General features: G+C 39.9%; 1 protein-coding gene across 3 annotated transcripts in view; it reads right to left on the reverse strand.

Annotated features, from left to right (window-relative positions):
* Window positions 1-19,942, reverse strand: part of SLC25A13 (solute carrier family 25 (aspartate/glutamate carrier), member 13) — a 214,560-nt gene that overhangs the window by 68,805 nt on the left and 125,813 nt on the right. For 2 of the 3 annotated variants that reach the window (XM_011955113.1, XM_011955112.1), the window contains 6 exons: window positions 17,085-17,231; window positions 15,168-15,306; window positions 13,650-13,743; window positions 13,354-13,438; window positions 8,986-9,070; window positions 8,343-8,501 (listed from right to left, as the gene is read on the reverse strand). In XM_011955113.1, coding sequence (XP_011810503.1) covers window positions 8,343-8,501; window positions 8,986-9,070; window positions 13,354-13,438; window positions 13,650-13,743; window positions 15,168-15,306; window positions 17,085-17,231 — 709 coding nt within the window. Of the gene's footprint in view, window positions 1-8,342; window positions 8,502-8,985; window positions 9,074-13,353; window positions 13,439-13,649; window positions 13,744-15,167; window positions 15,307-17,084; window positions 17,232-19,942 lie in introns of all 3 variants that reach the window. The other variant, XM_011955111.1, reaches the window with a different exon arrangement.

Here is a 19,942-nt window from a genome sequence, read left to right on the forward strand (position 1 = left end):
TGACATCTGGGTAACTCAGCAGAAAAATCAGGTTTCTAATATAAGATGTTTCTGTTGGGTCCTGGAAATTCACTTTAACCATTTGAAACAGAGAATGGATGTGTGTGTTGTTTCTAACTTGTCAAAACAGCAGTCTATTTTCCTACTGCCTCAAATGAAATTTATTAGTGTGGTTAGTTTTCCAATCTTCTCCTTTTAGTTCGGCTCCATCAGCACATATGGCAATGCTTCCTTGGCAACTCGACTCTACCAGAAGGCTGCTAATGCGAGAAAAGATTTACAGGGTACAGTATTAATGTAGTATTTTGTCTTCACATTTCATGGGTTGGAGATATAAATCACACTATCCCCTCTGAATCCAGTCCCTAGAACAAACCAAGGAGCTGGAGGTGTGGGGACCAAGCCCAGATCAGGGGTCTCCAACTCAGGCTCCACAGGATATCCCCAAAAGAGGTTCCTGGGACCACTGTGATCAACCAGAGGGCTAGCACTTAAGAACCTGTTAGAAATACAACTGGAATTTCAGGGTTGCAAGGGATTACGAAAGAAACTCATTAATATTGCTGGCCTAATTTAAACTAATTTTAGGCTATTTCCAACGGGCTGGCAGCAAAATGAACAACCTAGGGCATGGGCTTTCAAGGTGGACAGACCTGGGCTAGAATCCTAGATCTGTGCCTCTTTCACACTGAGTGATCTTGGGTAGTTACTCTTTGAATTCTAGGTTCCCCGTTGGCAAAACAAAGGTGCTAATTATTATCTATGGGTTTATTTTGGTAATTATATGAATAAGTGTACAAAGAACCAGACACTATTTACCTCATATATTATGTATTCCAAAAGACATAATGCTTCTCTCTACCTATCTTTTCAAGACACAGCCTTACTTTCTTTTGTTTGCAAGAGGCAATTCAGCCTGAATCATGTTCATAGCCCACCATTAGGTAAGAAGTATCATGCTGTGCCCATGACACTACGCCTATCTTAGAACAGCTGTCCCCAAGCAGTGAGAGCACATGTGGTCTGAGAGTGTCCAGGGGCCCTGTACACTTTGGGCAAGGTAAAGTAATAGCACAGACAAAACAACAGCAAAATAACATGTTATTAAGCTGAAATAAAACATTTTAGTTAAAAGCTTAAATGATCCTCAACCTCTGCTGACAAGCAACTTTTCACAATGTAATTTCTACCAGGTGACAAAAAAAGCCAAGTGATGTTGTTGACAAGTTACCTAATCTCTTTGTATCTTAGTTTCCACATCTGTAGAATGGGAATAATCATGATACCATTTTCACAGGGCAGTCATGAAGATGAAATGAGTTAATACTCACAAAATCCTCAGACCAGTACCAAAGTACAGACAATAAAGACTACAGAAATGGATTTGTGTTGTTGTTGTTGATCTTCGTCATCACTATCACTTATTCTTCCTCCTCCTCCTTCATGGAAATTGGACTCCAGAGAGGCTAAGCAGCTTGTTTCAAATCACTGACTTCTGAGTGACTATGTAGTAGTACTCAAGAGTTGAATTGAGGCCTGCCAGTACTCTCAAACCAGGGCTCTGCGCTCCTTAATTCTCTGTGGTATCCAGTTTCCTCTAACAGACTTATTGCTCCAACTTCCTCCTCTGCCCTGGAAAGGCATTTCTTCCAGACTAGACTGTTCTGAAACTTTTCTCTAGGCCTCAGCTCACCCTGGGCCAGCACCCTGCCCTGACTGAACCTTTTACACAACAAAAGGATGGTGGCCATGTAACAGGCATTCACGTCATGCTTCCCTGTCTCTCCAGGTAGTGAATATCAGACTCCTTAAAACCTGAAAGGTACTGAATGTGAGAGCCAAGCTGCAGGCTATAACCTGGTGAACCAGTGAGAGCAAGAATATACTGGGAAGGAGGCGTAGGGTCAGGAGTGGGTTAGAAGCCAGGCTGAGCAGCCACTGTAACCCAGAGTGGCCAGGGTGCCAAAGGACTACGCTGGCCAATGCTAGCAGGATCACAGAGGTGAAGGGGCTACTACCAAAGAAGAAACTTGGTAACTAAGGCAGTAGTTATCAGTTCTGTCTCAGCATAGAACTTAGATGGGCCAGCCCAACCCAGAGAAAGACAGCTGAGAACATGTAACACAGGGTAGAAGGTATTCAGGGCAGAGACGAGCAGTAAACTTTGGCAGGAAAAATTAATCCAGAAGACACCCCTATTCCTGTAGCTGAAGCCACAGCCAGCACACTGTTGTGTTGTCTAGTTTCCACCTGGTAGCAACCCCTCCGATGTCAAATTCTTATCCTTCTGACCTCACTATTGAAACCAGAACACTTGTCCCCATCTTCCTTGAGAAACCCCTTTGCTTTCAACATCAGATTAACCTTCATTCTGCAGCTATCAGCACTCTGTGTGCGCTGCCTTACAGCTTTTATTCCTGCTCCTGTTGCCATGCCCTTCTCTCTTCACTTGCTCAAGCATTCTTTCCTCCGTCCTCCTCCTCCCATTTGTCTGTCTGCTTTTGACTCAGATTGCCCCAAGGCATGAGGCATTTCCACCCTCCCAACTACACTATCCCCTTTCAAAGCCTTCATTACAACCCAATTCTGACAGGCTCTTTGGACTGCTACCCCAAGGTACCTGTAGAGTGGAGCTGGGGAAATAGCCAGGGACAAAGACAGAAATGAAGATTTAAATGCCAGTTTATCTAGGTTAAATGTTTTACACTAGAAATTTCAAGCACTGTCTGTTATCTTAGCTATGGCTCAGGATGCCTTTGGGAGGCAAAGTGTTAAAACATTATGGTCTAGAAAGAAATCAGTTCCTCAACTCCTCTATTCTGAGGCTTTCTAGAAGTAAAGATAATTGAGGAAAATGATCAGATACTCCTTCAGTTTTTCACCATAGTACATGAGAACTTTCAGGATCCTGGTTATCTTTTCTTCTATCTAAACTATTTCCCTCCTGCTGAAGTTTAATCTATCTCCCTTGTTTTAGTCTCAGCAACAGTAGTTGGTTATAAATTATCATTCTTGAGGTGTGGAACTAATTCACTCATTAACCTCTTCTCTAGGATACCTACATGTCTTTTTGTCATCTTTTTCCCATTTTCTAAAGTCATCAATTGTTACCATAGCACTCTCAAGCCTCTAACAATTCTCTCATCCACCTTAGATCCAGTATGTGTCACCTTAGTCTCAGATTACAATGCCCTGTGCTCACTACAGTTAGCTCACCATAGATTTCTGGAGGTTGGCTAACCCAACACATGATCGGTTGAAATTTTTACGTAAGCTCATTCTTACGTGGCTTCCTATAACCAAACACATATCTTCTGATCTTTGTATAGATTAATGCTTTAAATGAAAATGTGCAGACATTGGCCAAGAAAATAAAGACTCAAACCTATCCATTTTGCAATCATTAAAAGTTTTGGTGGACATGGATGGACATGAGTGCAGTTCACGGATTAACTGTGGTTTGTTCCAAGATGCATGTGTTCTTAAGTAATGCAGAACAGTCATGGAAATTTCAACCATTTTATTTTGGTGCCAGAATTTTAAAGTTTATTTTTATCCACATGAATTATGCAAGAAGGAAGAATCTCACTGTGATTCTAAAGAATTTGGATACTCCCTTTTATAGTACCATCAATGATGCGGGACCTGGCTTAAACTAGCTGCCTGCCAAAACTTCCCTCTGCAATATAAAAGTATCAATAACTTCCTGAGATATCACCACAACATCCTCTAGATGTCACCTTGAGAACACTCCAGGATGGAAGATGACTGCTTTGTACTACATAGACAACTTGAAATAGAAATATTTACAACTCTGCAAGCTTGGATCAATGGGCTGATTAAAAAAATTTTTTTGCCAATTTCCTCAAAGGTTAAGCATTGCTCTAAATTAAGTTTAATTCATAAAATGATCTAATTACTCTTTCTGGGAGATTTTCTTTAGGGCTTCTCCGATGAATAGAAACAAAAATCTTCCTCTAAGAAGTATTTCTGATAGACCCTGATTTCTCTCTTTTTTTTTTTTCTTTTTAATTGAGACAGAGTTTCACTCTTGTCTCCCAGGCGGGAGTGCAGTGGCACAATCTCAGCTCACTGCATCCTCTGCCTCCTGGGTTCAAGCGATTCTCCTGCCTCAGCCTGTAGCTGGGATTAGAGGCCCGCCATCAGGCCCAGCTAATTTTTGTATTTTTAGTAGCGACAGGGTTTGGCCACGATGGCCAGGCTGGTCTTGAACTCCTGACTTCAGGTGATCCGCCAGCCTCGGTCTCCCAAAGAGCTGGGATTATAGGTGTGAGTTACCACACCCAGCCGTGATTTCACATCTTTTTTCCCAAGATTCTCCCAAAACATTTTCCAATGTCTAATGCTGCTCATCTCATCACCTGAAACATCTGAGGAAGAAGACTGCAACAAAATTTAAAAGCAGAAATTATTTACTCCTGGAACATTAAGAGCATTTAATTATGGCTGATTACCCAATCAATTGTTGTTCTTTAATATGAAGAATCTATAGCCGGCCAATGACTGACTCATTTGGTTATGCCAGTCATTCAAACCAAACAAGTTGTCAGGTAATTCATTAAGGATTTCAAATATCTGAGCACATTAAATCACTCTGAAGACCGGAGAGGAAACAGAAAGAATTTTACAAGTGACTTCAGGAAGACCTGGATTATCTCAGGTGTGATTTCCCTTAATACAGACAGGCTTAGCCTGGGGGTTGGATTTTCACGGTGTGGGGGGAGTGGAACTAGGAAAATTTGCCATTTTATTATCAGGAAAAATGTAGTTTGCATTGCAGAGAAGGTTTTCAGGGCCAGACTCATGGGATTTTTATGCAGCTCTTTTCCAGCAACTAAAACTTACACAAAAATAGGAAATAAAGAAAACAGGAAATAAAGAAAACAGGGAATTATACCAGGGATTAGACAACTCACAATATTAACACCTCTCATGACTCTCTGAGGCACATTTCTATTGAAGAGCATGGCTAGAAATCCCTACAGCTGTGACATCAGCCTCCTTGGGACTATGGGGCAGAGATTCAAATGTGCTCTCTGATGACTACCAAGCAACTTCCACAACTGTTCTGATGCGGCCAGCTGCGGGCAGCTGCGGGGGAGGCAAAGAACAAAACAACTTGCGGTGGAGCATTACAAGGGTTCTTTAAAAATAACCTTCATTCTAACGCCACAGGGAAGGGCTTTTAAATGCAAAAACAGCTTCTGATATTCTTGTTATAAGAAAAAGAGATATTGATTAACATCATAATAAGATTACATGCTACAAAAACACCTTCTTTGAGGTCAGATGCCAACTTTTTTCAAAGTATATACAAAGGTAATTTTATAATAGGAGAGAGATCTCACGAATGCAACAGTCCCAAATTATCCTATTCAGGAAATATGAGCAATTACATAGGCCTTGATAGAGAAAAATTACATGTTGAGCAAAATTCTGTAATATTAAAAAATATGCTCAATATTTCAAAACGTGTATAAATTAAATATGTACTCTGATACTTTCTCAAATATTGCTAGGTGAAAGCATTAATAGCACCAATACTATATTTTCCTAACTTAACAGTTTTCCCTTGGAATAATATAATTTTATTTTTATTTATTTATCTATTTATTTATTTATTGAGATGGAGTCTCGCTCTGTCCCCTAAGCTGGAATACAGTGGCGCAATCACAGTTCACTGCAAGCTCTACCTCCCAGGTTCAGGCCATTCTCCTGCCTCAGCCTCCCCAGTAGCTGGGACTACAGGCACCCACGACCACGCCCAGCTAATTTTTGTGTGTGTGTGTTTTTTAGTAGAGATGGGGTTTCGTCGTGTTAGCCAGGATGGTCTCGATCTCCTGACCTCGTGATCCACCCGCCTCGGCCTCTAAAGTGCTGAGCCACCACGCCTGGCCAGAACAATATAATTTTAAAATAAAGTTACATTTTATGAGAAATGTACAAAGAATCACATATAGGTATTTCATAATTTGACTTTGTACATAAAAGTGATAATACTGAGTCTCAGAAATATGTTAAGTCTTTTTTACTTACATTGTAATTTTTTAAATTAACAACAATGGTTTCCCATGAGTTACCTACATTTTCATCTGATCTCTCTTACCCAACAAGCACTTACAAACATGCAGTTATATACAATTATTAATTATTGATGATGTACAAGAAACTAAAGAGAACTGATCTCTGACCAATCAAGAATAGGAACAAGTCATTTTCATGGCAAATTTATGTATCATTATTATTTTTAAGCTGAACTGTGAGTCAACTCTTTGCTCTCAAGATGATCCAAATTACAGAATGGGACTAAACAAAAATTTTACAGTAAATCTTTTGTTTTAAAATGGTTTACTAGAAAAGATATCAGGAAGAAATGAACACAGGTGACTCCTAGAACTAATCTTATATTCACACTCTACTCATCATCCTGACACACAGCTCTGTCTCTTGCCCTTACGGTCGGGGCACCCAAAGATAAATGGTCATTTCTAAGCCAGGAAAAGGGTGAAGAGCTGCCACTAGGGTGTTTACAGTGAGCCTCTGTCTGTATCTAACATATTGGCTTACTACTCCTTCCCTGAGAAGTTAAAAGCAGTCACTCCCATCTTACAGATAGGAGAACTGAAACGGCAAGAGTGGAAGCCTCTTTGCATAGCCCACATTAGCTCAGCACTCAGTACTTGGGCACACTTCTAGCTGCCAACAGTACAGGTTGCAAAAGGGAAATACAGACGTAATCAAACATCAGACTTGCCAGGTATGGTCAAAGATAGAGAAAAAGGGACTCAAAAAACAAATCAACTTAAACAAATTAAAGACACTCAGCAGTGTTGGGAAGCGTTCTTACAATTCTAAAGGTACCCTTGACATTTAATCTAATACCAAGAAAAGCCCATAAAAGTAGCTTACGAAGCAATGCTCAGATGTCTGCCCAGACTTGAGACTCAGAGATTTCCCTTCCAAAAACCACCCATATGGACAGGTAAGGGGGTCAATTTTGCCTGACTCACTGCAAAATAGGCACTGTGACATTAAACTTGTACTACTTGGAAGCTATTTCATTTGCAAAGTTGTTGTCATCAGGGAAGAAAAGTATTTCAAATGGAAGGCAGTGACCCTGAAAGGGTCATCATCAATCACCTGAGGTCAAAGACCTTCCAAATTGTAAGAAGAGGCAGGGGATAAGGAAAAGAGGGTAGAGCAAAGATCAAAAGGCCTTTGATGGGGGCTATCTACCTACACAATAGGACCTGCAAAATGGAACTTCTCTGGAGTTTGAAACTTTCTGGCTTCTAAGGTGAGAGGTTTCAAGAAAGGTTTACCCTTTTTGTTTTTTTTACCTGGGGTGATTAATTAGAAGACGCGAGTCAGCAGATGGCAGAAGAGGCCCAGAGGCACAGGTTTCCATGTCTGCCAGTTTCACCGTCCACCTTGGCAGAGTACTAAATACTGTTTTCTTCTTCCAGAGAGAGCACTAGTAGGGGAGAGGAGGGAAGACTCTACCAGCTTTGCAGCTGCCAAATTATAAAGCAGCTGAGCTTGAACTGCCTTGTGATCTGTATTTTAACTGATGTAGAAACACTTTTTTCTTTTCATAGAAGGCAATCACCAAAAGAACAGTTGAGAAGTCTCCTTTGGCCAATGCCAGTGGAAAAGCAGTCAGGGTCTGTGAGATCCTTTCCGTCAGTGATGACACACTCTCTGCTACTACTTCCATTGCTTAATGAACTTCAGATGGTTAAAGGAAAAGGTGGAAACAGAAGGATTACCTATTTCAGGCTGGCTCAGTGGTGGGAAACCTTGGCTAGAGGGGTGTGTGAATCAACTCCACTGGGTTGAGAGTCTGATGAAGAAAAGGGGCAACTTTAACTCAGGATGAAGCAGCAAAAGAGAGCTCTACCAAACCCTTGGCTAGCTGCTTGACAGACGTTTTTGTGGTATATTCCAGGAATATCATGAATCCTGAGTAGGCTTTGTCCTGGCCCCAGAATAGCTTTGCCTATTAGCTGGAGAACAGAGTACTTCAAGGATGCAAACAATGTGAGCCTTTCAAAAATTCATGGAAAATGCTTATAAAAATAATTTATTATTTTAAGAAATAAAACATACAACAGAGCACTATAAATAACTTTCAGATTATGGGCTGTTTTGATTAGCCAAGCCCTAGATGCCTCCAGCCTACTCCCATTAGCATGGATAATTGAGAATTTGCTGTATTTACTTTTTAATGCAGTCTTGCTAATTCATGTCAGGCACTAAGATGAGAAGCCAAACCTTTGAGTATTATTTCACCTTACAGGTATTGAGCATGTGGCACTAACCTCTATACAGTCCAAAGAAGCCTTCATAGCGTAGCACTTTCTTAAAACAGTCAAAGCTGTTTTTATACATCAGTTCTCCCACAAAAGAGCCAGTTGATCGTTGGTTCTGCATTCGAGTTTTTACAAGATCGATAGGATACACAGCAGTGGCTCCAACAGCTAAAATTAAACAATATCAATATCTCAGAAGAAAGTAAGGTAGGTCAGAAGAAAGGACAAGCTGGTTAAAGTCAAGGAAAAGACTGAGAAAAGAAATGTGTTTTAAATTTTAAATATAGATTTTAAAACAGTACTACCTTTCTTATATCTTTAATAAACAATTGTGGGATTTCATTCAAGTATCCCCTAATAAAAGGATGTCATAGATATTTTAAATTAAGGCCCATTGCTGCAGCCCAAATTAGTAACCTGTCTTTGGAAGGCCTGATCTGGATAAGAGGAAAATGCCACTTTTAAGTCCCTGATCACATGCAGGTATAGGAAAAAGAGTTCCTTTGCTCTTGCCCTACCTCATCAGTAGAGACTGATAACTGGCATTGGGAAAGACTAGAGAAGACTGTCCTTTAACATTTCAAGATGGAAAATCAGAGAAAAGATAATAGGAATAATAAAAGTGAAAATTTTGTTCTCATCCATGACTAACCTCCAGCAACAGAACCCAGACCAAACCTGTAGGCCGACTCTGCAACTTGTAAAAGAACTGGTCGAGCTGAATCGCCTGAGGCCTTCTGCTTTGCATGCACAGGAATCAGAGAGCAGGAAAACAGGTGATACAAAAGAAGATAAAACAAAAATGAGCATATGTTAATTGTAAACATTAATCATTGGGTGTATCCATGATACAACCAAAATGTCAAAAAAAAAAAGTAGGAATGGATTTCATAAGTTCTTATTAATAAAAAGAGTTTAGTGCTATAATATTTAAAATCAAATTTCAATATAATCAAAACTATCCTTTGACAAAAATGATCATATAAGTCTATTTTCAAATTCTCATAAAAAAAAATGCACGCTTAAAAACATCAATGAGGGCAGGCACGGTGGCTCATGCCTGTAATCCCAACACTTTGGGAGGCCTAGGTGGGCAGATTACCTGAGCATAGCAGTTCGAGACCAGCCTGGGTAACACGGTGAAAGCCCATCTCTATAAAAAAACACAAAAATTACACAAAAAAACACAGCATGGTGGCATGTGCCTGTAGTCTCAGCTACTCAGGAGGCTGAGAAGGGAGAATCACTCGAGCCCAGGGGGCAGAGGTTGCAGTGTGCCGAGACTGTGCCACTGCACTCCAGCCTGGGCAACAGAGCAAGACTCTATCTCAAAAACAAAAATAGGCTGGGCGCAGTGGCTCATGCCTATAATCCCAGCACTTTGGGAGGCCAAGGCAGGTGGATCATGAGGTCAGGAGATCGAGACCATCCTGGCTAACATGGTGAAACCCTGTCTCTACTAAAAATATAAAAAAAAAATAAAAAAAAAATTAGCCAGGCATGGTGGCAGACATCTGTAGTCCCAGCTACTTGGGAGGCTGAGGCAGAAGAATGGCATGAACCCGGGAGGTGAAGCCTGCAGTGAGCTGAGATCACGCCACTGAACTCCAGCCTGGGCAACAGAGTGCGACTCCGTCTCAAGAAAATAAAATAAAATAAATAAAAACATCTATGAGATATCATTTTCATCAATCAAATTGGCAGGTTTTTGGTTTGTACGTATTTTTGTTTTTAAGTGGCAATACCTAGCCTGGCAAAAGTTGATAACAGGCCTTCTCAAATTTGCCATTAAAGCAAGTATAAATAGAGAGATGTTTAGTAATATACAATTAAACCTTTAAAATGTACGTAACCTCTGAAGTTAGAATAGGCTGGGTGCAGTGGCTCACACCTGTAATCCCAGCGCTTTGGGAGGCCGAGGTGGGTGGATCACTTGAGGTCAGGAGTTCGAGACCTGTCTGACCACCATGGAGAAACCCCGTCTCTACTAAAAATAAAAAATTAGCTGGACGTGGTGGCACATGCCTGTAATCTCAGCTACTTGGGAGGCTGAGGCAGGAGAATTGCTTGAACGTAGGAGGTGGAGGTTGCAGTGAGCCAAGATGGCGCCATTGCACTCCAGCCTGGGCAAGAAGAGTGAAACTCCATCTCAAAAAAAAAAAAGTTAGGACAGAAGATAATCATGCATGTGACAAGCTATAAGAATGTAGCACTTAAAAAACATTTGTAGTACTTATTGGAAATTTCAAATATTTCCCAAATTTTTGCTCTTTCTGTTAAAGAGCAAAACTTTGGGAAATATTCTGAATGTTCAATAATGGGGGACTATAGCCTTTAAAAATAATAACTTTATAACAAAAGCCTATCATTCAAAATGATACTGTAAAAGAATATCTTGATATTAAATGTTCAAAAGGAATTATAAAAGAAAACATAGGCTAAAAAGAGCATGGTAGGTAGATAGGTATTTGTTATATGATTCTTTTTACCTATTTAAATGTTTGAAATATTTCCTGGTAATTTTTTTAAAAACAAATTTTAAGACTATATACAAAAAAGATGTCACTTTTTATTAAAAATGCTTGTAAGATGTTTACATATATATGCATATAAAATAAATACTAACATTTTGCTTCCCTACCACCCAGAGATACTTAAAACATTTACAGTAGCTAAAACTAGGTGGCTGTATTTCAGTTGATTGTTACTTTTTCTCTTTTTTTCATCCATCTTTTCTAAATTCATACTTCAGGTCAGTCAGTCATTGTTTTGTGGTTCTTTGGACCTGATATCCTTAGTGTTTTTGATGCCAGAACATTTCAGAGTACTGCACTTCTCTGTCTGCATAAATAAAACAGTAATTTTATGTCACAGAGAGTTGTCAAATGAGGGTGACATATAGTCAGTACTTAATAAATACCTGTTGAATGAATAAATACATTCAATAAAATTTGTTTTCCAGAAGCCATGATAATTAAAATCAGTGAACAATGAAAATAATCAGCAACCCCAGCTATCAACCCACCGAATTTTAGTTGCTGTCAATGTAACACAATTCTAATACAATGAGATCATTGGGACTCTCCTTCAAAGTCACTTAACTGAAAATAACTTTACATAGAAATATGCCTCTTTAAGATACAAAACATTTCTTCTGCAAATTCTGTGAGTTGTTTCCGATTCTAGCCCTATATAGATGGAAATCAATAGTACCTTCATTTTGACAGACGCATCCAAAAGAGAAGCAATACTTTATTTACACGGATATAAATATGCAATACTTAGAAATGTTCTGGCATCAAAATAATGAGTGAAAATACTCTGAAAATTATACAGGGAGGGCAGGAGGGACCTACTACCACCATTAATTCCTCTCCTAAACGACAAATGAAATCCTAGCCTTTTACTTAAGTTTTCCAAAGCCAGAACTGTAGCATGTTCTTGAAATGAGACAAAACTTTGCTCCTTCACCCCTCTATCCAGGATAAACACTACAAGCGCTGCACAGTGCTGGACAGGCAGTGCTGTGCCCACAGGTGGATGACCTCCCTTGCTTGAATTTGTCAGGCCCACTAGGGTTCATGTAGTAAAAAGCCTATTCCAGGTAAGACCATTGTGAATTGCTTTAAACCTCTAAGCAGCAGCCAATCATTTCCTGCTGTAAATCTCATCAATCTGGTCTAACCCCTTCACGGCCAGTATCAACAAGCACCCATCATAAACTCTCAAAAGCTGCAAAGAGCATAAAGGAAAAATTGTGGGAAGCCTCTGCCAGCTGAAGAGTAGGAGGGATCTAAAAAAAACTTCTCTGCTTCTCTTAATCCCCAAATTTCTACAATAGCTGGTGGCATACAGACGAAGAGATAATCATCTTCTAAGCAGTGTTAAAAATCAAAGGGAAAGGAGAGAGAGCAGTGTTGCTTCCACCTCTGCATGTGATTATACAGTTCTTTCTCCTGCACTCAGAGAAATCGGCTTCCTCTTTTAAGCAAGGCCAGCTGGTTTTCCAGAGGTGCTTGTTAGAATTTACTGAGCACACACCCACTACTTTGACTTGCATGCTGCACACAAAACTCACCGCTGCATTTGGGTGGGAAAGAGCTAAAAGGAGGGGGTCCTGGCTCAAGGCCTGACAGTCCTAAAAGTGTAGCCTGCATCAACCCATTGTGGTCACACTGGCGTCTCTGTACAAACCCGGAGCTCCATGCCAGAAACTGTGAAGTCTCACAGGATTCAGAGACGGCTCTGCCTAAAAGGAGATATTTTTCTAAAAACGACACTCGCCTGTGAGTGGATTTGTTTTACAAACACCATGTAAGCACAACACGTGCTATGAAGGCTTTTCTTCTCTAATCCTGATCTACAGAAAGCTGGACAAGAGTTAAAGGAGGAGGTTCCATGTCTTAAGTTTCTGACTCCCACAACTTCAAGAGATTGGTTTCTGTTAACCATAAAATAAAATTTAACATTCCTAAAATTGTTTCCACATAACTTACGAATCCTTTCACAGAGAAAATAGGTCTGAAAGCCTTTAAACTGTAACTCCAGACTAAACAAAATTATCTCATTTTGATATTCAGAAAAACGGAAGGCATGGCAGTTAGACGATGCGCTGATGAAGGGCTGCTCCACAGAGCAAAGACGGCTTTCATTTAGCAATGTGCAGCTGCTGACAGGCACAGTGACACCAACACGGGATTCCTTCATTACATCTCTCAACATGAGACTTCAAGAAGGAAGGAGAAAAGACCTCCTTCACGTTTTCGGAGCGTTAGGCTTCTGGTGCAGTTAGGAAATCACTCCACCTTAGCAAGAAATGAACAAATGCCAAATACCTGTTTATCACACCATTTCTAAGGAATTTCTCTTTACAGCCTTTAAAATTTATTTAGATTTTTGGTGCAAAACAGAAAAATGGTTAAGTCAGATACCAATGCCATAAAGGCAACTGCAAGTGGAACAGAGCTGGAGTATCCTGCTAGGGAAACACCAGAATGCAAGTTTGCTCCTCTTTGCTCACCTGCCTCTGGGCCTCAGCCAAGTTAAAGGGCAGAGTTCCCTCTTCCAGAGGAGCAATCCGTTCAATGTCTGCTAAGGTCATACGTCTGTAGGGGAAAAACAAACACAAGCAACAAATATACCAATTTATTACAATTTACATTATACAATTTAAAAACATTCCTTTTTTCATTTCCCATATCTAAAATATAGCCTTCAGTTTGGCTTCTTTTTCTCCTGATTGCTGCCCTCCTCTTACCCCCACCTCCTAACCTCCTTTTATTAAAGCTAATTCAAAAAAAAAGAAAGCCAACTTACCCCCTTGGCTCATATAAATCTGCTAACCGAAACAAGATGTCAACTTCCATGGGTGTAACCTGACCAAATTTCTGAGCTGCCAGAACAAACTCCTCTGTATGGAAGAAAAGTTAAAAGGGAAAGATTCAAGAAGAAATAGCCACTAAATTCAGCATTAATTCAAGGCACTGGAATGAGTGAACATCACAAAATTTTATTATTATCATCAATTGTAGAATTCAAGTCAATCCAAATAAGGTAAGAATTTTTGCAGTTCTTGCATTCATTTGGAAAGAGCGTGCAGAATATGTTCTTGAACACATAGCTTAAAAGCTTGGTGTCATCTGATGTTATTCAAATCGCCAATCAGGGAAAATAAGGAATCATATATGAAACTTCATAAGCATAGGTCCCAGAAGGGGAGGTTATATTAACCTAATTAACTGGTTAAATTAGGATTATTATTTATATTAATTTAGGAGGTTATATTAATGAAGCTGTGGAATTCCTAAAGGAATTCTGATTTTTTTTTCTTTTTTTTTTTTTTAGGTAGAGTCTTGCTCTGTTGCCCAGGCTGGAGTGCATTGGTGAGATCTCAGTTCACTGCAACCTCCGGCTCCTAGGTTCAAGCGATTCCCCTGCCTCAGCCGCCCAAGGAGCTGGGACTACAGGCGTGTGCCACCATGCCCTGCTAATTTTCTTAATATATATTTTTTAGTAGAGATGGGGTTTCACCATGTTAGCCAGGATGGTCTCGATCTCCTGATCTCATGATCCACCCGCCTCGGCCTCCCAAAGTGCTGGGATTATAAGCATGAACCACTGTGCCGGCTCTGACTTTTTTTTAAATCCCATTACAATACTGATAATATCCTGTTCCAAGCTTACAGATCAACTTACACTGTCACCAATACAACTTTATGGAATTCCTCATACACATCTGAAGGCTTCCTTAGAGGTTGCCAATTTAGCTTAAGTTGCAGAAAGATTTGAAAATATTTAAGAAACTTTACATGTTTTCCTTATTCAAAAGATGTCTTCAGTTTCTTTCTTTCTTTATTTTTGAGACAGCATTTTGCTCTTATTGCCCAGGCTGGAGTGCAGTGATGTGATCTTGGCTCACTGCAACCTTCGCCTCCCAGGTTCAAGCGATTCTCCCGCCTCAGCCTCCCGAGTGGCTGGGATTACAGGTGCACACCACCACACCCAGCTAATGTTTGTATTTTTAGTAGAGACAGGGTTTCACCCTGTTGGCCAGGCTGGTCTCAAACTCCTGATCTCAGGTGATCCACCCACCTCGGCCTCCCAAAGTGCTGGGATTTCAGGCGTAGTCACCACGCCAGGCCCAGTTTCTTTAAAACTTGGTGAAGATTGTTTTGTTTGCTTTTGTTTGTCTGATCAAAGGATGAAAACCACATGTTATCATAAGGTTAATATGTGTCAATGGGACAGAAAAATCATAAAGTACTAGTTGCCTTCTTCACCCTAATAATACACCATGATACTTGCAGGCAAGAATTCAGCTATATTCTCACTCACCCTTAGTCACTTCGACATCTTTCCTGTTGCCAGCCAGAGTGCTGTAGATCTTTCTAATGAGTTCCATGTTGTTAAGGAGCGAATTAAATCCATTAAAATAGGAGAAACTAACTTGATGGGATGTGGTACCTCCAGCAGCCTCAAATAAATTGAAAACAAGAGAGAAGAAAAATATACAAAAGATTTATAGATGATTCAGAAGTACACACATCTAATACTAGTTTGAAAGTAATCAAAAATGCATGTACAAGAAGAAATGACTACAAGTATTTTTCTTTAGCATTAAAAAAAGCTATAAATGATTTTTAGAAGTAACTGCAACTAATCATGACCAGAACTTGTATTCTCCAAACACAACTCCTAGAAAACTAAATAAATACATGTGTAGGATTATAACAGGACTAGTAGTAATTTAGAGTTCAAATTTCAATTGGAAATGTTTTATAAGTTGGTTTATTTCATCTAATGAGCAAATCTTAAAGACTTAAACATGCAAAACTATAAGTACATATGCACACGTGTGTGCTTATGCATGAAAAACTGTATTATATCAATGCAAACATACTATGAAAAGTGGTCAATCTAACATTAATATCAAGACTTGTCAAGTTACTTATAACCAGTAATAAATAATCATTTCGGTACAGACTTTACATTGGTGGGATTTCTAGCAAACAAGCATATTATGGTAAAATTACGAGATGCCATATACTTTCATGGGGGGTTAAGACTAGTAAAAATTCTGATAATCAGAATTTTTAAGAAACCATATTTCTTCACAAGGGACAAGGGAAACAGACAGAATGTCCATTATGAATGAGACTTCAGTTTGGAGTTTCAAATTCTATCCTTCCCTAACAAGGCAAAATATTTTTATTAGGAAAGCACTTCTTTATAAGGTAACAACCACATAAATCTTCACTTAGTAATCATTTAAAATAGCTGACATGAAGGTTTAGTATGGAGCAGAGAAGGGGGTGCCCAAGAAAAGGAGTTAGATTAACACAATGCCAGAATGGAAAAGGCCTTGTCGGAATGTCATGTCTCCAGAACTAAGCACTCGGGGGAAGAAAGGAAACTGAAAGGCTACTCTGAGTTCCTGCCTATGGTAAGCACTGTGGGAAACTCACATGATGGTGAAAACAGTCTTCTCCCTGGGATTAACAAAAGGACAGTAACCACTGGGTACTGGTCCTAAAACTGACTTATTACCAAAATCACCCAGAAGCTTTACAAAATTAGATTCTAAGAGCTCATTGTCTATAGATGGTATATGATAGGCCTAGAAGAGATCTCAGAATCTGTAGTTCTAATAGTTTTTAATGGTGATTCTGGTGCTCCATGAGCAGGGCTTAAGAACCACCACCACTAAAGAATGTTGCAGGACACCCCCAGGGCCCATGAGGGAAGGACAGCAGCTGACACCGGGGGGAGGGAGGCTCCATGAAACACAACTGCAGGGCTCTGCTGTCACATGTACCTTTGTGGCCTCAACACATACACGGTGAAAGGGAATCTAAGGTTTCGAGTTTCTGTTGTGCTAACTACTCTAACAAATGATATACATGTGCACTACTTTTTTTTTTTTTTTTTCCTTAGAGCATCTAAGAAGATTGGCAAAAATAGGCACTTGATATACTTCAAAATCTAAAGCAAAATTAAGAGATCGTAAATGTTTTTCCTTTTGTCTTTAACTAGTTAATATATTTCTCAAAGATATTCCATATTACCCAGACAAGAAATTAACCTGCCAACCAAAACTAGCCAAAACATACTCTTTGAGTTTAGTAACATACGTGATCACGTTAAAATGTTAGTGTTTGCAAGAAAAAAAAATACTACATAACTTATAGAATTGTTTTTATAATTCCTTATTTACTGAGTTAAACCACTTCATTAGGGCAAGTTACAACTTACAGCTACTAGACATTCTTCTACAAAAGGAGTCAAGACATGGGGTCGGATGGTGACCATGATGTCTCGGAAGTCAATGGCTGTGACTCTCCCAGTCCTAGCATTGTCCCGTTGCACAAAGGCTTGCTTTGCATGCTCCAGTTGTATTTCCTACAAATAAAGAAAGTAAAATACTTAATTTATGCTTCTCATTTAATAATTACTACAAATGACAGTTCATTTTAAAATCAGACTGAAGAAATAGAGATTACATCTTGATCTAACAGGCCCCCATCTGCCTAATAGCACCCTCAAGCTACTGTATCCTTCCAAGAGAAAGAACTTTGCTCAGACCAATGAACATGTCTTGAGAAAGTGCACTCCACTTGACTCTGCTACCCAAAGAAACCCAATCACTACCATGCTCTCTAGAGTCCATGAATACAAAGAAAATGAAAACTGGAATAAAGTTTGGAAGGTTCAAAGATCTGGCCCAACCCAGCTTAGGTGATGCAGATGATCTAAGGAAAAACACTGCCAGGGACTTTAACTTATCTCCAAAGAAAAGAGAAAAGTTCTTAACTGCAACCTGATACACAAACACGTGATGTAACAATAGATAGAAAAGAGTGGTGGTTCTTCTCTGCTATTTCTCCAACACAGGGTTTCTCAGCCTTGGCATTATTGGCATTTTAGACAGGGTAAGTCTTTATTATGGGAGGGCTGTCATGTGAACCCCTATTCTCTTCCCACTAGAGATCAGTAGCCCCTTCCCTCCAAGGTCAGAACAATCAAAAATGTCTCTAGATAGAGCCATATGTCTTGGTTAAGGACTACTGCTCCAAGTATTTGGATGGTATGTGGATTAGGGGAAGTAAATCTGTCATGGTATCCTTGCATATGTTTAATTAAAATGATCTAAAGACAGAACATCCAATCACAGAGCTCTGTTGCTATTCCCAGGGGATAAGTGTGTATACAAAGAAAACATAGCCTCCCATCAAAACTCATTGTGCACCATATGGGAGGGGCATTCTTCCTGCAGAGAGCATATTATCTTCCTCACAACACTCTGCCCATTTCCCAAATGGGCCCTTGGAGTGACAGCTAACTTCTATGCAATTAAAAAGTAACATCAGCCAGACACAATAGCTCATGTCTGTAATCCCAACGCTTGGGGAGGCTGAGGTGGATGGATCGCTTGAGCCTAGGAGTTCCAGGCCAGCCTGGGCCACACGGCAAAACCTCATCTCTACAAAAAATAAAAAAATTAGCCAGGCATGGAGGTGCATGCCTGTAGTTCCAGCTACTTGGGAGACTGGGGTGGGAGGATAACCTGAGCCTGGGGAGGAGGAGGTTGCAGTGAGCTGAGATCATGCCACAACACTCCAGCCTGGGTGACAGAGTGAAACCTTGTCTCAAAAAAAAAAAAGGGAACACCAATACGGCTCTCAAAAACTTCAAATTATTTGAATAAAATGGAGGTTTTTTAGATGATATTAAGGAAATAATTTTTAACTTTAGTGAGATAATGACATCATATTTATTCAAGTTATGTAAAAAATAATTGTCCTTATGAATTTGAGGAAAACTAAAGTGTAAGGGAAACAACATGAGTCTGGTACTGCTTTAAAGTACTCCATCTTCCTTTCTTTCCCCAGAAAGGCAGGGAGATGAAAGAAGAAATATGACATTTGCAATAATGGAAGCCAAATAACAGTTGCATGATGGGTCACTATAGTCTTCTACTTTTGCAGTTTGAAAATGTCTACATTAAAAAATTTTAAAGATAAGACATTTAATAGTAAGAATCAGAGTTCTTATCCACTTAAAAGAATCTCCTCATTTGTAGCCATCTGCCAGTTTCGAACCAGCCTGTCTCAGCTGAAGCTCTCTTCTGGGATCCCAGTCTTTCTGGAGCCTCCACCACTGGCTCCTTAAATGGGAAGCATCTGTTGGCCCTCTGTCCTCACATCTTCTCACTCTACTCTCCTAGACAGAGTGCTCTCTCCCTTAAGCCCTCAAGGATTTCTTAAAAACTAAGTAAGGCTTAACTCCCATATTCAAATCTCACTCCTTTTTGCTGGACCAGAATTTCTGTTTAGAGAATATATCCAAGTGGGTATCGTGTAAAGGAAGTAGAATGACACATCACTAACCCCCTATTGTAGATCCTCCAACCCAGTGCTCAATCCTGGTTTCTCTTCTATGTTCACAGCTTAACTATTAGGCACGTAGTTTTATAGGCCACCTCACCTAGAAAGCTGTCATTCTGAATTGTTCAAGCTTCCTTTCTCTCAGAGTAAAGCAGTTACCAAATTCTGTCCCTTAGGCCTTTGAAAGTTTGCCCAAATGTACCTTTTCCTTTTTGTTCCTGATGCTATTGTTCAGGCCTTCCTCAGACCTCACCTACATTATCACTGATAGTCAGTGGTTCTGACTGTCAGTCTGGAACTTGGGCTTGCAGTCTGGACCTCTGTGGTCTACCATGCACACATCAAAAGTTGCTTTTCAGAATTAAAGACCTGACCTCCCTCTCCCTCTATGGAAATCTCCAATGACCCTTCATCATACAGACCCTTCTCTGAAGCAAGGCATACAAGTCCCCAGAGGAACTACTCTTAGCCTCATCTCCTACCACCCATGCCCACCCGTGCTAGACCTGCCACACACCTGGGCTTTTGCTCACATTGTTCCTTCCACCTAGTGTAGACTGCTGCCCCTTTCTCCAGCTCCTGAAATCCTGCCACTTCCTTTAAGCTTAGCTCAAATGGTACCACTTAGGCAAATATAACCAGGCCTTATAACCAGAAATAACTGATGTCCCTTCCAAGGCCCCCTGTCTGAATATCAATTATAAGACTTGTCTTATTTGATCTTAT

The sequence above is a fragment of the Colobus angolensis genome, unplaced genomic scaffold (assembly GCF_000951035.1).
Source record: "Colobus angolensis palliatus isolate OR3802 unplaced genomic scaffold, Cang.pa_1.0 Scaffold394, whole genome shotgun sequence".
NCBI lineage: Eukaryota > Metazoa > Chordata > Mammalia > Primates > Cercopithecidae > Colobus > Colobus angolensis.